This window comes from Pectinophora gossypiella, chromosome 16, assembly GCF_024362695.1.
Source record: "Pectinophora gossypiella chromosome 16, ilPecGoss1.1, whole genome shotgun sequence".
Lineage (NCBI taxonomy): Eukaryota > Metazoa > Arthropoda > Insecta > Lepidoptera > Gelechiidae > Pectinophora > Pectinophora gossypiella.
Genome location: NC_065419.1, coordinates 3156966 through 3179936, shown reverse-complemented (window position 1 = coordinate 3179936; position 22971 = coordinate 3156966). Strand labels below are relative to the sequence as shown.

The window sequence follows — 22971 nt, the reverse complement described above, 5'->3', positions numbered from 1 at the left end:
TTTTATTTATGCCACATTATATTTTTAAATAATTATGTACCCCGAGCAATGAGATACTTGGAGCAGAGGATACTTGGTCTTTGAGATAATAGGTAATTATTACGTTAAATTTGAACAGCGCCATCTGTATTTTTAGGGAACGTAGCCGAAGTATATAATAATAATTTTTGATCGACACAAAAACATTCTATACGGCTTATTATTATACCTTTAATTAAAACTATAAAATATAAAAACGTGTTCTGTTCATTTTATATGGAAATGCGTGCCATCTAGTGACGTTATGGTCGTATTATTATAATGTTACTTTACATGTGTTAGCAAGTAGTATAATTGTTAGCCACTAGGCGACAGTGGCGAGCCATATTTTTCTAGGAGGTGTGTGTGTGTTTTTTTTTTCTATGTTCGTTGTAAAATCTCGTTAACAGTAAGGACACTGGGTGTTTTTATTTAAATGTTACTACTACAAATAAATGTACTTTATTGCGCAAAAATAAAAGGAAATATTTACAAATGACTCTACTAATAAAAAAAAGTAAATGAAATAAATAAATTATAACATTTCTTTAAGATTTTACTCTGATCCCATCTGCCTAAAGTCTAGGTAATAAAGTTCTTGATGGTGGTTATGTTCCCGGCAACGGCACATCACTGCCTACAATATTACTTACTTTATCTGCGTGTGCGACTGTGTATATCGTCTTTATGTAAGCGTTACTCGTCATTAAAAGCGACACAGACCAATTAAGTATACTAATGATACGGTTAATCTGAAACTCGTTATAATAACTGCTTGCAAGCTCCTATCTTAATTAGGCATCTGCTACATGTTCAATCTCAAACATAGACAACCAATTAGCTACTTATTAGATGAGATTTTTAAACGAAATAAGTCATTAGTGTTACTGACTCCACCCTGTGGGGTCTGCTGCAAAACCTGGTCACTGCGCTGCTCCGACACGAACAATGAATACGTGTATTACAGGTATGTCTGTAAGAACCAAATATCGTCACCTTATAAGGAATACCAAGTCGGCGCCTTTTTGAAAAGTCACATTCGGTTGTGAAACGAATCCTCGATTTCTGTCAATGAATATCAATCCGGGTAAAAATTGAGACGATAATTTTTTAGTTTGTCTATTGCAAAGATTTGTTGAAAAAATCACACCCGAATATAATTTTCCAAAAGGCTACATGGGATTCACTGTAATAAAGCGACGATATAATCTTTAAAACACATAATAACGGGTTCTTACCGCGTTTAAATATCCCCATTTAAACGCGGTAAGAACCCGTTATTGTGTGTTTTAATTATGATAATAACCGCGTAAACTTAAAACAAGATATAATCTTTATTAAGTAGATAACACTTTTAATCGTCATCTATTTAAAGAGTTAGGTAGGTACCTACTAAAAGTTTATAAGTTAGTTCGTTTGTAGGAAGTAAGTAATCTCTACAGAGTCGGTTTAAAAAAATATTACACTAGAAGAAATTTGCATGGTTCCCGAGTATTTTAAGTTATACATGGTGTTAGTGACATCGTAATAAATACTAAGGGGATGATTCAGACTATGATTTTTGGTGATGATGTAAATTTTAGTGGTTTTTTTAATTATTTTTAGTTTCATGCTTTTGCGACGGAAAAATCCACTTAATATCAACTCAGAATTTTCAATTTAATTTTAGTCATAAAGGTACATATAACATTACAGTGTAACCTAATGTGCTCTCTCAAAGTTTTCGTTACGAAATCACTAACATCCTGTAGAAGCAAAATCCAGTTGCCAAAATGCAGGTGACAGAGGTGTGTAGTGTATATAATAAACTCATGCCTCACCAGCTATGCTCAATGAAGTCACACATAATTATGTGTGTTAGGGGAGTGTGCCCGCGGTCTACACGAGCTCATTCCACCATCCCCCTTTTATCTTCGGACTTCCAAACGTACAGCCGGGTTCTATTCCTATTTGGTGGATATCCCAACTATTCGCACAAAGCGCTTCGCATCGTCCTTCATTATGCGCACTGCTAACGAGTGGAATTCTCTGCCATCTTCTGTATTTCCGAATTCAAGGCCAGAGTGAACAGGCGCCTTCTGGGCGAGCTCGCTCCATCTTAGGCCTCGTCAATGCCTTCGGGCATTGTCTGGGGCCAAGAGCAAACCCAACAAAGTTAAAAAAAATGTATGAACCAAACATTAATGTCATTTTTCCAGGTATGATTGTAGTACTCACGGTGGCCGTGCTGACAGTACCAGGGTCGTCTTTCCCCAGGAAAAGCTCTTCTGGTCGTTTGCTACTCGTAAAATTGCGAGGAAAAGTTTATCCAAAAAGGATTAAACATGAATGTAATTGCATTCGCATATTAGATCCAGTTTGTGGTAGTGATAATGAGACATATCCAAACGAAAGTTGCCTGAAGTGAGTATGAACCTAGTGGCATATAATCAGTGATCGAGATAGGTTTGCCATTTGCTACATTGCCATTTGCGACATTTATCCTAACATGAATATGCCTCACAAATCTTGAATCTCGAAACACAATATTCGATTTTTTTTTAAACTTTTACTTTTTATTTTATGAACTATTTTAGTAATTTGTATGTTAAATACGTATTTGCATGTTTTTTGTTTATTATAATTTATTTATGTATTTTTGTTTTAACTGTCTAGATTTAGAAACTTTCACTTTTATATATTAGTAGGACTGTACTTTGATATCTATAGCATTTTACTTCGATTCAATACAAGAACAAATCAATATTATAACTACTACTTCCCACTAAAACCTATTAAACGATGAATTATATAAAATATACTATAAAAATATAAGTTTGAAAACTAAAACCCGACTACGGAAAGACACGTTCTAAAAAGTTTGAAACAAGAAAAAGGTTTTGTTATACAGGGTGTTAGTGACATCGTAACGAATAGGGGGTTGATTCATGTTTTTTTTTTATTTATTTTCAATTCTTTACTTTTGACGTAGACAATTCCACTTGATATTAACTGAATAATGAGCTGAATCATCCCTCTTAGTATTCGTTAAGATGTCACTTACACCCTGTATAAGTACATTAATGATTTGTGTATTTAATATTAATTACTTTTTCACAGTTGTTTCTATAATGTAACGGTTAAAAGGCGAGGTCGCTGCCAATCTTATGACTCGAATTTATTTAGAGTTGTTCCATTTGACATGATGTTTGACTCCGAAGAGACCATAGAGACCACCACTTATTCCACACGAAAGACCAAGTATACCACACCATACCCGTTTGTTGAACCATAGATAAATCTTTTATTTTTTCATAAACCAATCATGTTATAAAATATTGCCATAGTAAATCAATCATAGACTATCACACATGTTCCCTTTTTACAAAAGTGGAATTCTATTACTATTGTATTACTAGATCAAGGTGCAACACTATTGAACATTGACTACTTATGAAAAAAATCTAAATATTATTTCTAACCTATAAGTATTGCAAAATACAAGGAATTGTCGTGACGATGAGTCACGATTCTAAATATGGAATGTCACAAGTAGCAACACCGAAACGGAAGCCCGCAAATTTTTCTATCAGTAAGTGAATCTTGTCTATGTCTTAAATCTTGTCTTGACAAGCTTGTTTTCTAAGAAAGTAGTTAAAGTGAGTTTAACTTTTATATGAGTGAAAAAGTGCAGAAAGTCCCGCTGATGCTGTTACCAAAGCTACGTAGTGGTGATATAACTCCCTTTTATTAATTTGACTATAATTTTACTAACGATGATGCCAAATTCTGTTTGATAACTTGTGTTTAAAATGGCCGGGCGGCAATGCGACTTGTAAAGATAGATGAGTACACTTTAGGGGCATCAATAAGTAATGCCCACAATTAAAGACGTTGTCTGTATGCATAGCTTGCATTGTAGAAGCCTTCTTTGGCTACCGTTGTCCAAATGAGTAGCCCGCAATCGAAGAAGTATTTCTTGGCCAGGTTGCATCTAAGGGTATGGTGCACCAATGTAGAGGACTTCTTGGCCACGTAAGTGCTGGCGTGCACACTGTTGAAGAGGTCTTCCTTGACCACCTAAGTGCTGGCGTGCACACTGTTGTAGAGGCCTTCTTGGCCACGTAAGTGCTGGCGTGCACACCGTTGAAGAGGTCTTCCTTGACCACCTAAGTGCTGGCGTGTACACTGTTGTAGAGGCCTTCTTGGCCACCTAAGTGCTGACGTGCACACTGTTGAAGAGGTCTTTCTTGACCACCTAAGTGCTGCCGTGCACACTGTTGTAGAGGCCTTCTTGGCCACGTAAGTGCTGGCGTGCACACCGTTGAAGAGGTCTTCCTTGACCATCTAAGTGCTGGCGTGCACACCGTCGAAGAGGTCTTCCTTGACCACCCAAGTGCTGGCGGGCACACTGATGAATAGTGCTTCTTGGCCACTTAAGTGCTGGCGGGCACACTGATGAATAGGGCTTTCTTGGCCACCCAACTGCTAGCATGCACACTAATGAATAAGTCTTACTTAGTTACCTAAGTGCTGATAAGCACACCATTGTATGGGTCATGTATAAAAGGGCAATTAACTGACATAAAGTAAAACCTGAGAGTAATGAATAAGATCACATAGGTACGTTGGTGTCATTAAGAGAGATAGGCTTACATTCTGCAGGGTGATGTGTCACCAAGTAGGTGGTAGTTGTATCACCAATCAGTAGTTCATTTATGTTTCTTAAACTTACAGATGGAGAAGTAATCCGTATCCATGAGGTGAAAGGAAAGGTGTAAGGAAAGCCATATTGAGGATCTGATCACTGACATAGGAACCTATGAGTGAGTAAGAGTTACATCCTATCTACACATACTGATTGGTATTCGCGACGTCAGTCTAGTATGTGTGCATTCACATCCCTACAATAGATTCATAATTCTTTGATTGTATATAATTTATGTATATATACATAATTATTGATATATACAAGTGTAAAAGAGTCGTCGCGACAGGAATATCAAGTAATTCTCAATTACTACAATGGACTTAAGAGTTTCATAACAGCGCAATACTTATAAAACAAAACAGATCAAGATGTTCAAGTGCAAAATGTTCTTAACTTGAATTACAAAGACTTTAATAACAAACCAACAACAAACAGTTTCCGAGCAATGGTTTTATGTTTGCAACTACTTATAATAATGTAAATGATCCTATGTGCTATTATTGTTAACATTAAAGATTATAACACGAAGGTTGTTGTTTTACTTACTTCTTAACCTAAGTTTTCCTTATAAGAAACTTAACTTAATTATAAGAATGAAAGCTTTCTGCTATAATACTTTTATTTTTGTTTCCACAATAACAAGGATCCCTGCATTACAACAACTATTTTCAGAATTATTTTTACTCTCGTTTTTCTTCGCGTTTTTTTACCGAACCACATCTCGCGCGCGCTGTCAAAAAATTTCCTTTTTTTTGTTTTGGTTTTCCCCGAAGGGTAAGGCAAAGGGAACTATGCCCATACAGCCATGTCTTACGTATTTTTTTTATTGATGATTAATGAAATGATGAAAGGTGATGATGATGAAACCTAAGCCCCCACCCTCGGAGTAGACTCCTACTCCGAACCCCAAACGAATTAACTCAAAAGTCCGCATAAACTTTCGAGTTATGAAGCGGCTTCCTGGCACGAAGCGAAAATAGGCAGATACACTTTGTTTATTGAATACTCCGATATAATATTAACACTCGCGAATGTCTTCCGACTAACTTAATGCGATCTTTTACCACAAAACACCACTTCGTATTAATTATTTAGATTATTCAATGAAGAAAGCAACTGTCCAGTTCCCGTTTCCCGCCAAAAAGCTAAAAAAAATCCCCTTGAAAAAACTGCAGGTGGCGCTGGGCCGCCTGCGTTCAGAAACCGAATAATTTTCTAATAGTAACTTACTAAAATTATATTATTGAATATTAATTATTTATAATTTCTAACATTCGGCCATACTGAGCCCTTGTCTGACCCAGACAAGAGTGAGATGCTCTACTGTATTAATGAACATGTAACCATTGCAACAAGAATTCTGTTAACATTATACAATTTGAAACACAACTGTATCAAAGCGATACAAGATTGCTAACTTCACACTATGCTAATTAACATTTCTACAATTCGAAATTCTACTATCCTTCAACATTTGAAAACTTAATACCTATAGACATAACAATGCAAACTCTTCCTAGTAAATACAAGTTTTTAAAATCAAATGTCAGGAGAATGTTAACGGAAAACCGTTTCTTCGTAATGTACAGTAACAATTTATGCAAAACTCAGAAATTAACGTGTATTTATCTTCAACAATCAATACTTTAAAATAATAAGCTTCAGATATAATTGTTAGCAAACTAGCAACTAGTCTTTCAGTTTTCGCTTCTCTCGACAATCCTCGTCTTCACTTGTTTTTCTTCGTAGTCCCAGACGGAACACCCGCCAAAACGTTTGTCTCTTAAAAAGTGACGTGACGTTCCTTTTTTGAAATTGCCAACATAATGCGATCCCTGACGATGAATAATCACAGAACAAAACAAATGTCCTCATTTACTTAACATGGATTGAATATTTTACTAGTCTTTTCACAATAATCAATCAACGAGCGCATTCAATCCCGACGTTTGTCTTTTCATTTCCTATCTAAGATGTCCACCAGCAGCCCATTTTCTTCCGGTCTTTGTCCTTGATTATTGTCTGGTGGTTTTCTTCAGTAGTTAATCTCTAACCAGCAGCTAAGCTCGCTCTGGGGTCTACTTCTTATTAACCAGCAGCTCAGCTCGCTCTAATTTTACCTTCTAATTCATGCATATGAATATACATGAATATACATGCACCTTCAAACACATAGCAACTTTTATCTTTATTTTTGGGTACTTATTAAAGATAATCCTCGTTATTACACCCAGGCACAACAATAAATGGTTTCATTATTATCTTGATTAAAATAAAGTGAAGCAATAAAGGTAGTAACGTAAATTATATACAGTATCTGATCCAAATATCAAGCAACAATTATTTTTATATATGCCACATTATGTTTTTAAATAAATATATACCCCGAGTAATGAGATAATAGGTAATTATTACGTTAAATTTGAACAGCGCCTTCTGTATTTTTAGGGAACGTATTCGAAGTATATAATAATAATTTTTGGTCTTCTTTGAATTAATTATAACTGCATAGCATGCGCAAAACATGTTCTGTTCACTCTATATGGAAATGCGTGCCATCTAGTGACGTTATGGTCGTATTAATGTTATTTTACATGTGTTAGCAAGTAGTACAATTGTTGGCCACTAGGCGTCAGTGGCGAGCCATATTTCTAGGAGTAAATGAAATGTAATAAATAAAGTAAATGAAATAAATAAATTATAATATAGTTTTACTCTGATCTGATCCCATCTGCCTAAAGTCTAAGTAATAAAGTTCTTGATGGTGGTTATGTTCCCGGCAACGGCACATCACTGCCTACAATATTACTTACTTTATCTGCGTGTGCGACTGTGTACATCATCTTTATGTAAGCGTTACTCGTCATTAAAAGCGACACAGACCAATTAAGTATACTAATGATACGGTTAATCTGAAACTCGTAATAATAACTGCTTGCAAGCTCCTATCTTAATTAGGCATCTGCTACATGTTCAATCTCAAACATAGACAACCAATTAGCTACTTATTAGATGAGATTTTTAAACGAAATAAGTCATTAGTGTTACTGACTCCACCTTGTGGGGTCTGCTGCAAAACCTGGTCACTGCGCTGCTCCGTCACGAACAATGAATACGTGTATTACAGGTAAGTATGTCTGTATGAACCAAATATCGTCACCTTATACTTCTTCTAAACGGAAGTCCGAAGATAAAATAGAACCCGGCTGTACGTTTGTACAGCCGGGTTCTATTCCTATTTGGTGGATATCCCAACTATTCGCACAAAGCGCTTCGCATCGTCCTTCATTATGCGCACTGCTAAGGAGTGGAATTCTCTGCCATCTTCTGTATTTCCGAATTCAAGGCCAGAGTGAACAGGCGCCTTCTGGGCGAGCTCGCTCCATCTTAGGCCTCGTCAATGCCTTCGGGCATTGTCTGGGGCCAAGAGCAAACCCAACAAAGTTAAAAAAAAATGTATGAACCAAACATTAATGTAATTTTTCCAGGTATGATTGTAGTACTCACGGTGGCCGTGCTGACAGTACCAGGGTCGTCTTTCCCCAGGAAAAGCTCTTCTGGTCGTTTGCTACTCGTAAAATTGCGAGGAAAAGTTTATCCAAGAAGGATTAAACATGAATGTAGATGCATTCGCATATTGGATCCAGTTTGTGGTAGTGATAATGAGACATATCCAAACGAAGGTTGCCTGAAGTGAGTATGAACCTACTTAGTGGAATATAATAAGTGATCGGGATAGGTAGTGCCATTTGCGACATTTATCCTAACATGGATATGCCTCACAAATCTTGAATCTCGAAACACAATATTCGATTTATTTTAAACTTTTACTTTTTATTTTATGAATTATTTTAGTAATTTGTATGTTAATTTATGTTAGTTAATTTATTAATTAATATTTATGTACTTATTTTGGTTTTAACTGTCTAGATTTACAAACTTTCCCTTTTATATATTAGTAGGACTATGATATCTATAGCAGTTTACTTCGATTAAATAAAATAACAAATCAATATTTTAACTACTACTTACCACTAAAATCTATTAAACGATAAATTTTATAAAATATATTATAAAAATATAAGTTTAAAAACTAAAACCCGACTACGGAAAAAACACGCTCTAAAAAGTATGAAACAAGAAAAAGGTTTTATTATACAGGGTGTTAGTGACATCGTAACGAATATTAAGGGAGATGATTCAGACCATGATTCTGAGTTTATATCAAGTGGAATCTTCGGTCGCAAATTTCATTTTCTTTTAATTATTTTCAATTACTTATATACTTTTGCCATAGAAAATTCCACTTGATATTAACTTAGAATAATGAGCTGAATCATCCCTCTCAGTATTCTTTACGATGTCACTTATACCCCTTACAAGTACATACAGGTAGCCATACAAATAGGTATGGGTGTTAGTAATACCGTAACGAATACTGAGAGGGATGATTCAGACCATGATTCTGAGTTGATATCAAGTGGAATTTCCTGTCGGAAAATTTATGAAAATATTCGTGTTTTTTCAAAATTAATTTCAGTTACATACTTTTGCTACAGAAAATTCCACTTGATATCAACTCAGAATCATCGTCTGAATCATCCCTCAAAGTTCTCTCATTAATGATTTGTGTATTTAATATTAATTACTTTTTCACAGTTGTTTCTATAATGTTAAGGTTAAAAGGCGAGGTCGTTGCCAAACTTATGACTCGAATTTATTTAGAGTTGTTCCATTTGACATGATGTTTGACTCCGAGGAGACCATAGAGACCTCCACTTATAGCACAACAGACCGTCCATATTGGAGGGACAACACAAGCTATTATGGCTACTATTCAGACTCATATATACCGGCACGTAAAATGGCCTCATTGAAGCAATTCATCTCAAAAAAGTAATGTTGCTACTTGACATTTGTTAACATAGAACACTTAAAGTAAGTAAATCAGCACGGATCTTTGCGCACGATTAGTGGTCGCATCGGAATTTTAATAAAATGAGCACTTTTTTCTATATTATCGTCGTTTACTTCGTCACACAATATTTAAAATACAATTTTTAGCCAGAGCTAGGTTTTCTTCTCACGGAATAATGACAAGTCAATTCTTCATAAAAAAAGTACAATAATAATTTACCATTTCCAAATACCCTACAAAATTTTAATATTTATAAAATAAATAAGTTTGTTTCCTATGAACAGATTAATATTAGGTAGGTTTGCAACTGGTTCGGACCATAGTGCTGTCGATAATAAGAAATGTATGCAATATTATATTTTTATTTTAATTGCTTTGATGTGTCCTTTTAATTTTTAATCCCCGAGGATACCATTACAAAAACCTTGGCTCTATGACATGAGTGTGTCGACTGTTCACATCGGGACGAGTTTGTTAACCTAATAATATATATTATTAGGTAAGACATAGACATATTGTATGGACCACGTTCCCTGATTTAAATAAATACCTAAATAAACCCGAAGTTCGTGCAAGGCTTTTGGATTTTTATTTTTTTACCGGCATTATTACGTAGTTGCCTCCGTCCGTTAAGGAAATCCTTGTGTAGGTTGGGTACCTACTACCTACATTATTGGTGCTGCTTCCTATAGACACCGTCTAATATTATTTTAATGAAAGGGACGGGTAATCGACAGGCATAAAATTTATGGAACACATGTCACGACATGACACGACATAAGCAGAATTAGGTTGACAGCACACGTCAAACGGATTGCATATGAGCGAAATGCCTATTTTATTCGCCCGGGTTATTCATTCATTTTAAAATTAAAATTATCAATCATCCCTCTCCTTTCTTTTCGGTCTTTTTTGGTCCCTTACCTTTTCGGCGAATAAGAAAATGACAGGTATAACTTAAAATAAAATTAAGAGGCAAGAGAAGTGTGTTAGGATTTTCATATTCCATATTCCATACTCTGGCGTTATCTGCCTAAAGATTAGGTCATATGGCTCCTTTTACATATTATGTTTTCGCCTTTTGTGTCTTGTTTTTGTTGCGCCGTTTAGTGCCGGGAACGTCCTTAACACATTCATGCTAACAACGTAGGTATACGTCGAAAATCAATCTAAGTGATGTAGCACATCGTTTTATCACGCCGAAATAAAAACATGAGTAAAGCGTAGAACGTACAAGAACGTTGGATATCCGTATAAAAATCATAAAACTACGTACTAGCGCCACGCCATATCTAAATCTCGGACTTCTAGCGCCACTGGAAATGTGTTTTATTTCATGATGATTCCCAGTCACTCACACAGTTACAAGTACCCACACCACAAACGCACAACGTCATCACACGGTGACCTTTGTACGCGCCGCCATACTGTCAGTGAGGCTGTTGCGCTCGCAGCGGGAACACGACGCACACCAATTACGCGCGAAATCACCGTCGTAAGTAAACATTAATTTTCTCGATGTTTTTGTGTATTGTAAGTTATATTTCGGTAATAATTTTGATCTACTATCATTTAATTTTCATTAATTTTATTGTTTTAGATGGAAAGTAAGAGGAAATCTAAAAAAAGACGACCCAAAGGAAAAGACAAAAATGAGACCTGCAATAGAAAAAATACGACGAAATCTATTGAAATGGACACGGTAAGTTATTTTTTATTTATAAGAACTAGGCAGGTAACTATCTAAATATACAATTTTGTGATAAACAATTTAGGTGTCAGTTATTGGGTTCTTGTGAGCTGATAAATCCTACTAATATTATAAATCTGAAAATTTGTTTGCTACGTTTTTACGATTCCATGAAATTTTGCACATAGATAGACCATATCCCGAAAAAAACATAGGATACTTTTTATCCCGGGAAACTAAAGGCAGGGCAGGAATTCGACATGGGCGAATGTTATAGCGGGGTAATAGCTAATCCTACTATTATTGAAAGTTTATTTGTTTCTTTGTTTGTTATTCTTTCATGCCTAAACGGCTTAACGGATTTGAATGAAATTTTGAACATAAATTGGTAATGTTTTGAAGAAGAACATAGTATACTTTTTATCTCGGGAAACAATAAGGTTCTCGCGGGATTCCGATGTGAGCGAACGTAGTCGCGGGGCAGAAGCTATAGTTTTAAATAATTTTACTGTCTGCAGGAGGAGAAACGACCACAACGGACGAACAAGGCTTCAATGAAAATGTTTGAAGATAATGTCTCGTCACGGCAAAGTACACCAGACCCATTTAGCGACGATGGACAGTATGGCTCCGATGAAGAATATGATCCTGCCTCTGACGATTCAGACAGCAGTGTTGTTAGTGATTTGGAATTTTGTTGCAGACGCACTAAACCATCGTTGGGGAGCAGGTCTGAGTCTGAAGCTGGTACAGATAATGACGATGATAACGAAACCGATTCGTTTTCGGAAGCTTCAAGTAATAGCAGTATTTTTGACTCTCATCGCCGCCGCCGTTTAGCTCTTAAACGTTCCCATTCAACCACTTCAAACAATGGCACAAACAAACCTAAAACAAAACAGGCGAAAGTTGAACATGCTGATGACAGTGCAGACACAATTTCTTTGCATTCAGAAACTTTAAGGAACAACTTGGGTGATATAAATGTTTTAGAAATCTCATCTTTGCTTCCTGACCCGACAGAAATAGAAAATATGTCAATTTGTACGAGAAATCAGTCACCTCTGGCATCGCCGCCGCCACCGGATCCGGTTGAAACTGACAGAAATGACTCACCTGCGTCGCCGCCGCCACCGGATCCGGTTGAAGCTGAAAGAAATGACTCACCTGCTTCGCCTCCGCCACCGGATTCGGTTGAAGCTGAAAGAAATGACTCACCTGCGTCGCCGCCGCCACCGGATCCGGTTGAAGCTGAAAGAAATGACTCACCTGGTTCGCCGCCGCCACCGGATCCGGTTGAAGCTGAAAGAAATGACTCACCTGCGTCGCCGTCGCCACCAGATCTGGTTGAAGCTGAAAGAAATGACTCACCTGCGTCGCCGCCGCCACCGGATCCGGTTGAAGCTGAAAGAAATGACTCACCTGCGTCGCCGCCGCCACCGGATCCGGTTGAAGCTGAAAGGAATAACTCACCTGCGTCGCCGCCGCCACCGGAACCGGTTGAAGCTGAAAGAAATGACTCACCTGCGTCGCCGTCGCCACCGGATCTGGTTGAAGCTGAAAGAAATGACTCACCTGCGTCGCCGCCGCCACCGAATCCGGTTGAAGCTGAAAGAAATAACTCGCCCCGTGCGTCACTAATGCCATCAAGATCTGAAGATGCCCAAAGAAATAATCCGACCGGAATCCCGGAAGAGGGTAATGTTAGACAGTCTGGTAACGACATTGAAGCTCCAAATGACTGGGAAACTACAAAAACAGATATACCGTTGTTTGAATTTGATGCCCTTTCTGCGGGTGCTCAATTTAATGTCGGCCCAGGTACGACGGTCATAGATGTTTTTCATAAAACGTTCCCACCTAATATTATTGACTATATTGTAACATGCACTAACGCCTATGGAAAAGCACTTTGTTTGTCAAAAAGACCAGCAACCAGGAATACACGTCATTACAATTTTAAAGACACGAACCAAGAAGAAGTCCGTAAGTTTCTCGGTTTGTGTTTGCTTATGGGTCAAATAAAAATTCCCCAAAAACGAAAGCATTTTACATACAGTGATCCACTGTATTACCACCCAATATTTTCTTTTATAATGTCAGCAAGAAGATTCGAACAAATTCTAAGATGCCTATCTGCATCAGATTTAACAGCAAAAGGAAAAGAAAAAATTGTCAATTTTATTGAAATGCTGTGTAAGAACTTCAGAGATTGTTATAAGCCATACAGAGATCTCAGTTTGGATGAATCTCTGCTCTTATTCCGGGGTCGACTATCATTCCGGCAATACATAAAAAGCAAAAAAGCCCGTTATGGCATAAAATTCTACGAACTGACATCATCAGATGGTTATGTTCTAAATTTAATGATGTATGCCGGAAAAGACGCCGAAAACGAGGTTCAGAAAGGAAAAAAAACCGAAAAGCTTGTGCTTCATCTCATGAAACCCTATTTGCTCAAAGGACATCATCTTTATATGGACAATTACTACAATTCTGTCCAACTGTCTCAGAAGCTGGTGGATCTCAAAACCCATACAACTGGTACTTTGAGAGCCAATAGGAAAGGCAATCCTCAAGAAATCACAAAAAAAAAACTGAAAAGGAATCAACATGTTTGGATGAGAAAAAATAAGGTGTATGTATCCAAATGGGTGGATAAAAGGCCTGTCCTTATGGTTACAACATCAGTTCAACCCAAAATGAAAGAAGTGTCAAACAGATTCGGGAAGAGACGAATGAAACCAGAAGAAGTGGCGATTTACAACCAATACATGTCAGGCATTGATCGGGCCGATCAGATGATTTCTTACTATTCGTCACCAAGGAAGTCTTTGAGGTGGTACAAAAAAGTATTGTTCCACTTATTAGATGTGGCAGTCTGGAACGCTTTTTTTATATACCGAAAGTACTGTCAAGACAAATGTGATTTCCTGGTTTTCCGTGACGAATTAATTCGCAATTTGCTGAACATTCAGGACCTGCAAGCAAAGCATTTGATATTAGATCGCAGCAAATACGACAACAGACGTAGTGGCAGAGCTGTTGTTTTGGATACAGGAAAGATCAATGAAGAGGTTGGAAGTTCAGTAAGGCACGGCCACTGGCCTGAAAAAATTCCTGTACCAGCGGGATCAAAAAAAAATTCTAATTACTTAAAATGCAAATTATGCACAAAAAAGAAAATTAGAAAAGAAACTGGTCTAAGATGCAAAGGCTGTGACGATAAGCCAGCATTATGTGCTCTTTGTTTCGAAGAATGGCATAGCCAGGTATAATTTGTAGCTGTCTTGTCAGTTGTGTCTTAGATACCAGGGTTTAATCAGTGGTCAATTGTTAAATTTAATTCTAAGTACAAAAAATATATGTGTGATCTCATGGGCCAAGATATAATCAAAGATGCTTTTAGATTTAAGTGCAATTGATATTCAAGAAATATTATTGTTATATCAAGACTGATTAGTACGAATTTAAATATTAGCTTTTCAGGATATTGTTAATTAATAACGTACAATTATAATATTATTAGATACCTATAAATAGGTTAATTATTCTAGTATGAAGCTATATCCTAAATTGGAGACTGATTAAGAAAAAATAATAAAAACAAACATAACCTTTAGTGTTTTATTGACTGAATAATACCTAAAAACTACATAACAATGCTTAAGTACTGAAAAATAACGAAACATATACGTTTCGTTAAAAATAACGAAACGTATATTATGTACGTCCTTGTTCATTAAAAAAATAAACTTGATGCAATGTTTTGTAGCACTACATGAATAACCGTCAACGTACATAAGCGTCCCTTTGTATTAAAAACGTGTATTAGCAATTTCTTACAGCAGAACGTAAACATACGTTAACGTACACGTGCGTTTCGGTATTACTAGCTAATATGAAAACTATGCTCTGAAACACAGCGTACACCAACGTTACCGTGATAAAACGTTGTTACATAAGCACAAAATTTAAAAAAAACTTTTTGTGACACAACGGTTATAAACGTTAACGTTTATACACGTTCTAGTATTTCTGGCGGGTGTATTAACTAAACTAGAAAGCACAACGTATATTCACGGTACCGTGATAAGACGTGGCTACTTATTCAATAGATAAAATACATGTTTAGTGGCACAACGCCTATAAACGTTGACGTGTTATGACGTTAGGTCTTTAATAGACAAGCAAAATGTTTATGAACTATGCCGGAACGTATATATACGTTGACGTATAATTACGTTCTTTTTGTAATTCAGGGTGCAATCTTTATTTTGTGTGACAAAACGTATGTATACGTTGACGTTATACAACGTTAGTGTGAAGATGTATGTATGATAATTATTTTATATTTCTCGGGACGTGTATGAAGGTCGTTTAATTTTGTATGGAAAGACCATGCGCAACGCCTCATCTGACGGACTTAGTGGGATGCTTGCATGAACGTGTTAAAGTGGGAACATTTCCCGGGACGACACATCACTAGCCTTATCGCGTTCAGAAAAACATGAAGATAAGGATAAATCAATCAACCACAACTAATCTTTCAGAATTTGCAAAAATACGTAGGTACTTAAATACTACATTATACCCAAGTAGGTACATACCTACACATTTAATCATCGTACATGACAATTATTTATAACTAAGTTTCCAGAAATTGTTTGTTTTTAAAATACGCATTTTACAAAGGAATTTAAGTCAGAATTCTAGTTATCGTATTATGGTCTGGGGTTATTCCATTTTACACATACACTTAATAAAGCCGTGGTAGCCCAGTTGTTAGAACGCTTGCCTCTCACTTTGAGGTCGCAGGTTCGAATCCAACACAGGCCTAAACCAATGATTGTCGAATTTGTTTTGGAATTCATATTATTATCACGTGATCAGCGGTGAAGAAAAACATCGTAAGGAAACCTACCTACATTCCAAGAAATGCATTTTCGGAGTTATTGACTTAACCAGTATTGGGCTGGTTTTTCCCTCCGCGGGTTGGAAGGTAGGGCGGGTTGCGGTTCTGTACAAAATCGGACCTGTCAAATCTTACGTATTGGTGTTCTGAAATTATCATAAGCTGCTGGACCAGCATGTTGTGTGCAGGGTATTCGTTATTTAACGGTGCAGCTGGTAGCTGGCGAATTGAGCCGATTTCAGCCGTTGACTTTGTTTTTAAATATTATTTTTTATTTGTTTTTAAGCGCGGCTGGTGATCCATTGCCATGTAGATAAGTACAAGAGCAAGTTGCACAATTTTACTTACCGAATGAATTTCACATTTCGACCGATAAGGAATGTTTATAGCGCCAGTTACAACGATGTTGGCCACGTTTCTGCTAGTGTGTCTGACGGCGGGGGCGCAAGGTGCGCGGGAGGCGGAGAACATGACTGCAGGGGTCCTGGTAGAGGAGCAGCGGGCAACGGGGCCCCAGCCACAGAGGGTACAGGAGCCAAAAAGGCAGTCGACAATAGTTGCGCCAATAGTGGATTCTGACGTACAGGCTCCGACCACGGGGGTCTCCAAGACCCCAGGAGTAGAACCGGCGCCTAAGAACGAGTTGATGTTCGGTTGGAGCCCTATAGCGGTGCCAGGCGGGCTAGAGGTAACAAATAAGAAATAGAGATAGTTTTGTGAATTTGTATGCAATAAAGTGTTTTTATTATTATTATTATAAGAAATAAAAAAAAAATAGACATATTTTTTCACATTTTTTATGTAAGGTAACATACGTCGCTAGTGGGGTGGGCAACTGGGCAGTAATCAAAGAGAACTGCAGTCACTATTGATACGCGGTTCTAAGATAGATAATAATATGATGAATCATATTATTAACAATAAAAACAATAATAAGGATGGTCTTAATTAATTTGCGAGACTAGCACTTAAACTGCCTTTAAACCTTCGTCCGTGCACTAAACCACACGACAGTTGTCGTTCCAGCAGCCAAGACTTCAGTTTAGTCACACCCCGGACACTTCGTGCAAACAACCTCGTTTTACACAGACACTACACGTTGACGTTATCGTACAGACGCATCTGTGTGTGACGTCTGCGCCTTACGATTCATGTCTTAACTATGTTCGGGGGGGGGGGGGGGGGGTTAAACCTAGATCAGATGCTGGTGGGGAGCGGAGAGTTGCCGTTCTATGTATACCTACTAATATATATATAGCATGCCCTATACTACGACTGAACACAATTCACAGTGTCTGCGAAATTGTCTGTATACTTAGTCTGAAACGATTATCTACAAGACTACCAACAAGAATAGCTCAGAGAGTACAAGAGTGATGATGATAATCCATTTTCCGGAAGCCACTGGGACCAGAAGCCATCTACTGTGCAGGACATATTTGAGTGCGTAAGCGTGTGCATTCTCTTGTCCGCCCTTTCATCTGTATACCTACCTTCTGCATACCTTGTATACGTTCAAGATAGTGTGCATTATAGGAAGCGGTAATCAGAGGAAGAAAGAAAGCAATAAATTATTTATTATTTATAAAAGGACGCCGGACACAATAACAGTACCTACACAGTACACAACATCAGACTCAAAAACTACTATACGTAGTGTCATTATTGATTGCATTTTGACGGTGGGGGTGTGCTGCCACTAAAGGATGTTTTCGGGGTACCGAACAGAGCATAGTACCTAACTACCCCACTAGCCTAGCCATAAGTTGGTAGTGTGAAGAGGAATCGACGATCCAATAGTGTTTCGGTGGAAGTTGTATAAATGCGTCGCGCTGTGTAAACTTCCTTAGCGCGTTTCAGGGCATCTGTCAACGCCATCTGTTGCATGTGGGCGGAACTAGGTAGTCAACTAATTGAGTCTTATTGATTAGTAGACATTTATTGAATTACTCCAAAGGTGGCGGTAGTGACTGTGACGAGCGACGGATTGCCGGTTAATTCGCCACTGCTGCCGCCGGAGCTGGCTGCGCTGATGCCGCAACCTGAACACGAAGACTACCAGTTCCAGCTCATACAACCGCGCCGCAAATACCACCGCTTGAGGTCACATAAGGTAAAACAATTCATTTTTCATTTATCCATTTCGTAACTTAAATTATCTTTGTATGTCTAGTAAAAAGCTATTACACAGTCGATGAATATATATTATAAATGATAAATTAAAATGAATAATTTTTAATAACATTTTATAAATTAAATCATAATAAACATCATAAAACAATACTTAAAATATAAGTGCAATAATATTGTTAAAAAATAGTAAGTAAGTATGATAAATACAAATTGTATCGCTGACTAATAATTATGTTGTCCTCTCTACCAGTTGCAGTGCCCTTACCGGGTCCATGTTCATACTATAATACTTACTTCTGTATTTTTATAACACCACAATTTGTACGAACACATGGTCGCAATAAAACATTTATATTTCTATTACCTTTTCACGAACCGCTGATTTAGAATGGCGATAGTTTGAGATCCAGAAAAGTATATCTATAGGATAGTTTTTATCTCCGATATCATCCCTTAAGGGGATGTAAGGGGGTGGAAAAGAAGGTGCCGCGCGCGGTAACCGAAGTCTACGCGGACGAAGTCTCTTTGTTACGCCATGAGTTCATATCTTGAGAACGACTTTATCGATGTATATAATTCATCTTTTTTTTAAGTTTTTAAATACTTAGTAAAAGGATTACCTTAATGTTGTGTTATGTTAGGTTGCTAGCGAGGGTCCCCCGCAGCCTCCTACCCCCGTAGACCATGTGGCTGCAGTCCACAGGACGCTGAACGTCACCGCCTCCAACACCACGACAACTTATAACGCTGTCACCCACAAGAGACACACGCTAGAGAGGTATGAGATGTTCTTTAACACTTTCAAGGACTGCTACCTGGCCTGGCATTGACTACTTGGCCGGACACACGGGGAACGCGGAGGGCTCTCTCACAGTAAAAAAATATGCAGTTTGAACACTCCCAACAATCGACTCGATTCGCGCTTCTACATTCGCGCACCTTTGTGTGTTTGTGACCTACTAGAATAGATAGTGGTTACACAAACCACTTCAGGGCCCTTTATCGAGTCAAAATACCCCTGACGATGGCGTCAGGGGTATTTTGGGGTATTTTTCAGCAACCATGGGGTTGCTGCGTTAGATCTCTCAAGCTCCCAGTGGCCATTCGGGCTGTGTCAGCTCGGACTCTTTTTATTTTATATCTATAAGTAAAAAAAGAAAGAAGAAAGAAAGTAAGAGGAAGAGAGGCCTTTGCCCTGCAGTAGGACGTTGAGGGCTATTAATAATAATAATAATCTATAAGTACATATAAAAGCGAATTAGCACTTCTGATTTGTCACGAAATCTCAGAAACTACAAATGCTAGAAGTTTCCAATTTCGCATGGGGACTTTTAGGATAGGTGCTCACTGAGACGGAATTTTGCGAAATAGCACCACTAAGGCAGTGTAAAAGTTTGTTAGTATAGAAGTTTTTCAATAGTTTTTGTAGTAGGGTTTCACGCGAAGTAACAGCTTGTAATATAATATAATATAATGGTTTGTGACGTTAGTCTTGGACGAAAGAAGAAGAATGGCGTCTTGATGTGTTGCAGGTTCATGAGGTTCATCAGCAAGAACCGCGAACTGCTCAAGCATTTGATGCAGAGCCATCACATGCAGCAGAGCGCCCCGGGGGCGGCGGTGGTGCGGGGAGGAGTGCGAGGAGGGTTTGCCCCGGGGGTGCTTGTGGCCGCGGCCATCGGCGGGCTGAGAGGCCACAGGAGACGCGGCCGCGGGCGGAGTCGTAATGAGTTGCGCCACGGCAGGTTATAACAATAACAACTAAATAATTATATTAAAGGGTTGATTGTTGAGGGGACATTAGTTAGACGGCGATACGCAATCTCGAAGAACCCTGAAGATTGGATACTAACTTAGTTCACCATGCGATAGACATGTACCTTTCTCTAGCGTTATCCTGTTTTCACGTAGGGTCCGCTTATCTAACTTGAAGATTTGACAGGTCCGGTTTTTTACAGAAGCGACTGACCTTGCATGCCGATAGGAAAAAGCAACCCAATTACCGATTAGGTCACATACCTCCCAAAACACATTCTTTGAGTAAGTATATGGGTTACCTCACGAGCTAAGCCGATAAAAAGCCGATAGTATATTAGACGAATTGGAAAACAAATTATTGGTTTAGGGTCTTGGGGGGGATTTGAACTTCTTAACAGTGTTTGGAGCCAAATTTTAAGCTCAATGCCTGTGGCAGGTGGCATCGTTCTTCAGTGAAATGCATTGCGTAGGTTCCGCGCCAGCTCTGACGAGTCCTCGTCAGAGGAGCAGCAGATTGAAGGGCACCCTGTCGTGAAGCCGTTGGACGCCAAGCAGCTGGACATGGCTCCAGCGCGCGGGACTCGCGTCGCCAACATGCGGCTACGAGTAAGTGTCCTGCGGCTTTATTTTTGAATCATCTTCTTCTTCTGTCGTGTGGGTTGTGAGGTGAATTACCAACCTCATCAACCCTGGTGTCAGTGTTATTATTGAGCCGCCAAAGTTCCCTGACATGGCTCTTGTAACGACTACTTACTTACAGTAAGTACTTACAGTAAGTAGTAACCGGGACCAACGGCTTAACGTGTCTTCCGAAGCACGGATTATTTTACTTTGTGGACAATCAGGTGATCAGCTTGTAATGTCCTAACAAAACTAGGGATCACAAAGTGATTTTTGTGATATGCCCCCACCAGGATTCGAACCCGGGGCTTCCGGATAGTGAGTGAGTGGGACCAACGCTCAACCACTGGACCACGGAGGCCGTTATATTTTTGAGTCAGTCCCCTTCAACTAGCGCGCGAAAATACTCACCTATAAAATAAGTTACAAATGACAAGTTCTGATGTGCTACACGAGATGTATATACCGGGTGTCAACGAAAATTTTGGGGGATTATTCAAACCATGATTTTGAGTTGTTATCTACGTAGTAGAATTTTCCGGCGCAAAAGTATGGAACATGGTATAGCCAAGATTTCAGTTTAGTCACACCCCGGACACTTCATCCAAACAACCTCGTTTTACACAGACACCACACAATTATATTATCGTACACGCGCATATGTGTGTGTGACGTCTGACGCCATACGATTAAAGACTATCTTATGTAGAGTTGCCGTTCTATACGTAGTATCATTCCTTATTCTATGGTTTAGTTTTAAAGTGCCAGACGTCGCATGTCGCACTTTTTCTCAGTTCAGTATATGAACACTAGTGCGCTTACAGGCCAGCTATCGGTCAACGACGTCGCCGACACGCCAGCGACCCTATCGATCGTCGCTGGCCTGTAAGCGTTCTAAAACTGATATTTGACGGCAGGGTCGGATCTGTGATCGCAGCGTGCTGAACCCGGAGGGGCCGAAGTACAACAGCCAGGGGCGTATTTACAAGATGGGGACCGGCTCCAATGAGATGGCTCACTTCTCCAAAACGAAGGCTCCTTCCTTCCTGATACCTATCTGCTGTAACTGCTGCTCCAAGTCGGTGCTCGGCTGCGAGTGACGCCGCACCACTCAGCACCATTTCTACCTCATCAGCTCCCCAGAGTGGCTCTTAAAGCGTCCCTTAATATTTTGTCTTATTACTCCTAAGTACACATAACTTTATTGGTCTGTACATTTTCTTAAAAGAAAATAAAAAAATATTGTGCCTTATTCTAGTAGACACCTCTTTTTTAGATATACCTGCCATTTTCTTATTCGTAGTAAAGGAAAGATGGATGATTGAAAGTTGTTACTTTTAAAATGAATGAATTGGCCGCGCTGGCATCAAATCGGCATTTCGCTATGTGCTGTTTTAATTCCAAGAGCGGACCCAGCGGAGGGGGTCTTGGGGGTCAAGCCAATTCTCTACGGAGATAGGCTGATGACCCCATACCATATGCTATGAGTATAACATTTTGTTAATAACAATATTTAGTTTCCGAAGTATGACGTCAATTATGACGTTTCAACTTTTTTTTCAAACTAGGGATCACAAAGTGATTTTGTGATATATCCCCACTGGGATTCAAACCCAGGACCTCCGGGTCGTGAGCCTAACGCTCAACCACGGAGGCCGTTAAGCACGCGGTAAGAACAAGATTTTTGTATGGAGTATCCGTCTGTGCATAACTCAGATAACACACGTATGTCTACCGGTGTTTTGACGATAGTTTGTTTTAACAAAGTTATTTACATATCAAATATTATTATCTTGGGTTTCACACATTAGAGATTTCCTTGTGCTAAGAAACTGGGGATCGTCTGTCGCCAGTCGTCACCTTTATTAGGGAAAACATGTAAGCGCCTTTTGATGTGATCTTCCTCAAGACAAGACCACCTTGATTTATATATCAATTAATTTAAATTGAGATAAATATTTTGTTGTATATTGCAAGGTTTTGTTAACGAATATCACATCTAAATGTGATGTAAAATGTGTTTTAATTATTTACAGTTCCATTGCCTTTGCTGCGGAAAATTCAAATAGGGTATTTGACGGTGTCAAAAATAAATTATAAAACGCTAATATAGAAATAGAAGCCAGTCTAAGATGATCAAAAATCAATCTCATTTTACTGTTCGACTTTATCGAATTTTATTTATGAATTAAGTAACAATGAGTACGACGTTTGACCGCTTTTATTGA

General features: G+C 38.4%; 2 protein-coding genes across 7 annotated transcripts; both read left to right on the top strand.

Annotated features, from left to right (window-relative positions):
• Positions 1 to 10755: 10755 nt before the first annotated feature.
• On the top strand, positions 10756 to 14864 carry LOC126373955 (piggyBac transposable element-derived protein 4-like). 6 transcript variants are annotated; one of them, XM_050020353.1, is made up of 5 exons: positions 10756 to 11121; positions 11227 to 11328; positions 11835 to 12585; positions 12688 to 12738; positions 12892 to 14864. In XM_050020353.1, the coding sequence occupies exons 1-5, from the start codon at positions 10963 to 10965 to the stop codon at positions 14592 to 14594; spliced, it is 2766 nt and encodes a 921-aa protein (XP_049876310.1). In that variant the 5' UTR covers positions 10756 to 10962; the 3' UTR covers positions 14595 to 14864. The 6 variants fall into 6 exon arrangements, with proteins under 6 accessions (XP_049876310.1, XP_049876307.1, XP_049876311.1 ...); XM_050020350.1 differs by having other exon boundaries at positions 12841 to 14859; XM_050020354.1 differs by lacking the exon at positions 12688 to 12738 and having other exon boundaries at positions 11835 to 12483; positions 12841 to 14864.
• Positions 14865 to 16562: 1698 nt separating this feature from the next.
• Positions 16563 to 21935, top strand: LOC126373993 (uncharacterized). Its single transcript, XM_050020428.1, has 6 exons — positions 16563 to 16919; positions 18189 to 18344; positions 19006 to 19142; positions 19897 to 20109; positions 20593 to 20728; positions 21661 to 21935. Exons 1-6 carry the CDS (start codon positions 16611 to 16613, stop codon positions 21841 to 21843), a joined length of 1134 nt encoding a protein of 377 aa, XP_049876385.1. The 5' UTR covers positions 16563 to 16610; the 3' UTR covers positions 21844 to 21935.
• Positions 21936 to 22971: the final 1036 nt, after the last annotated feature.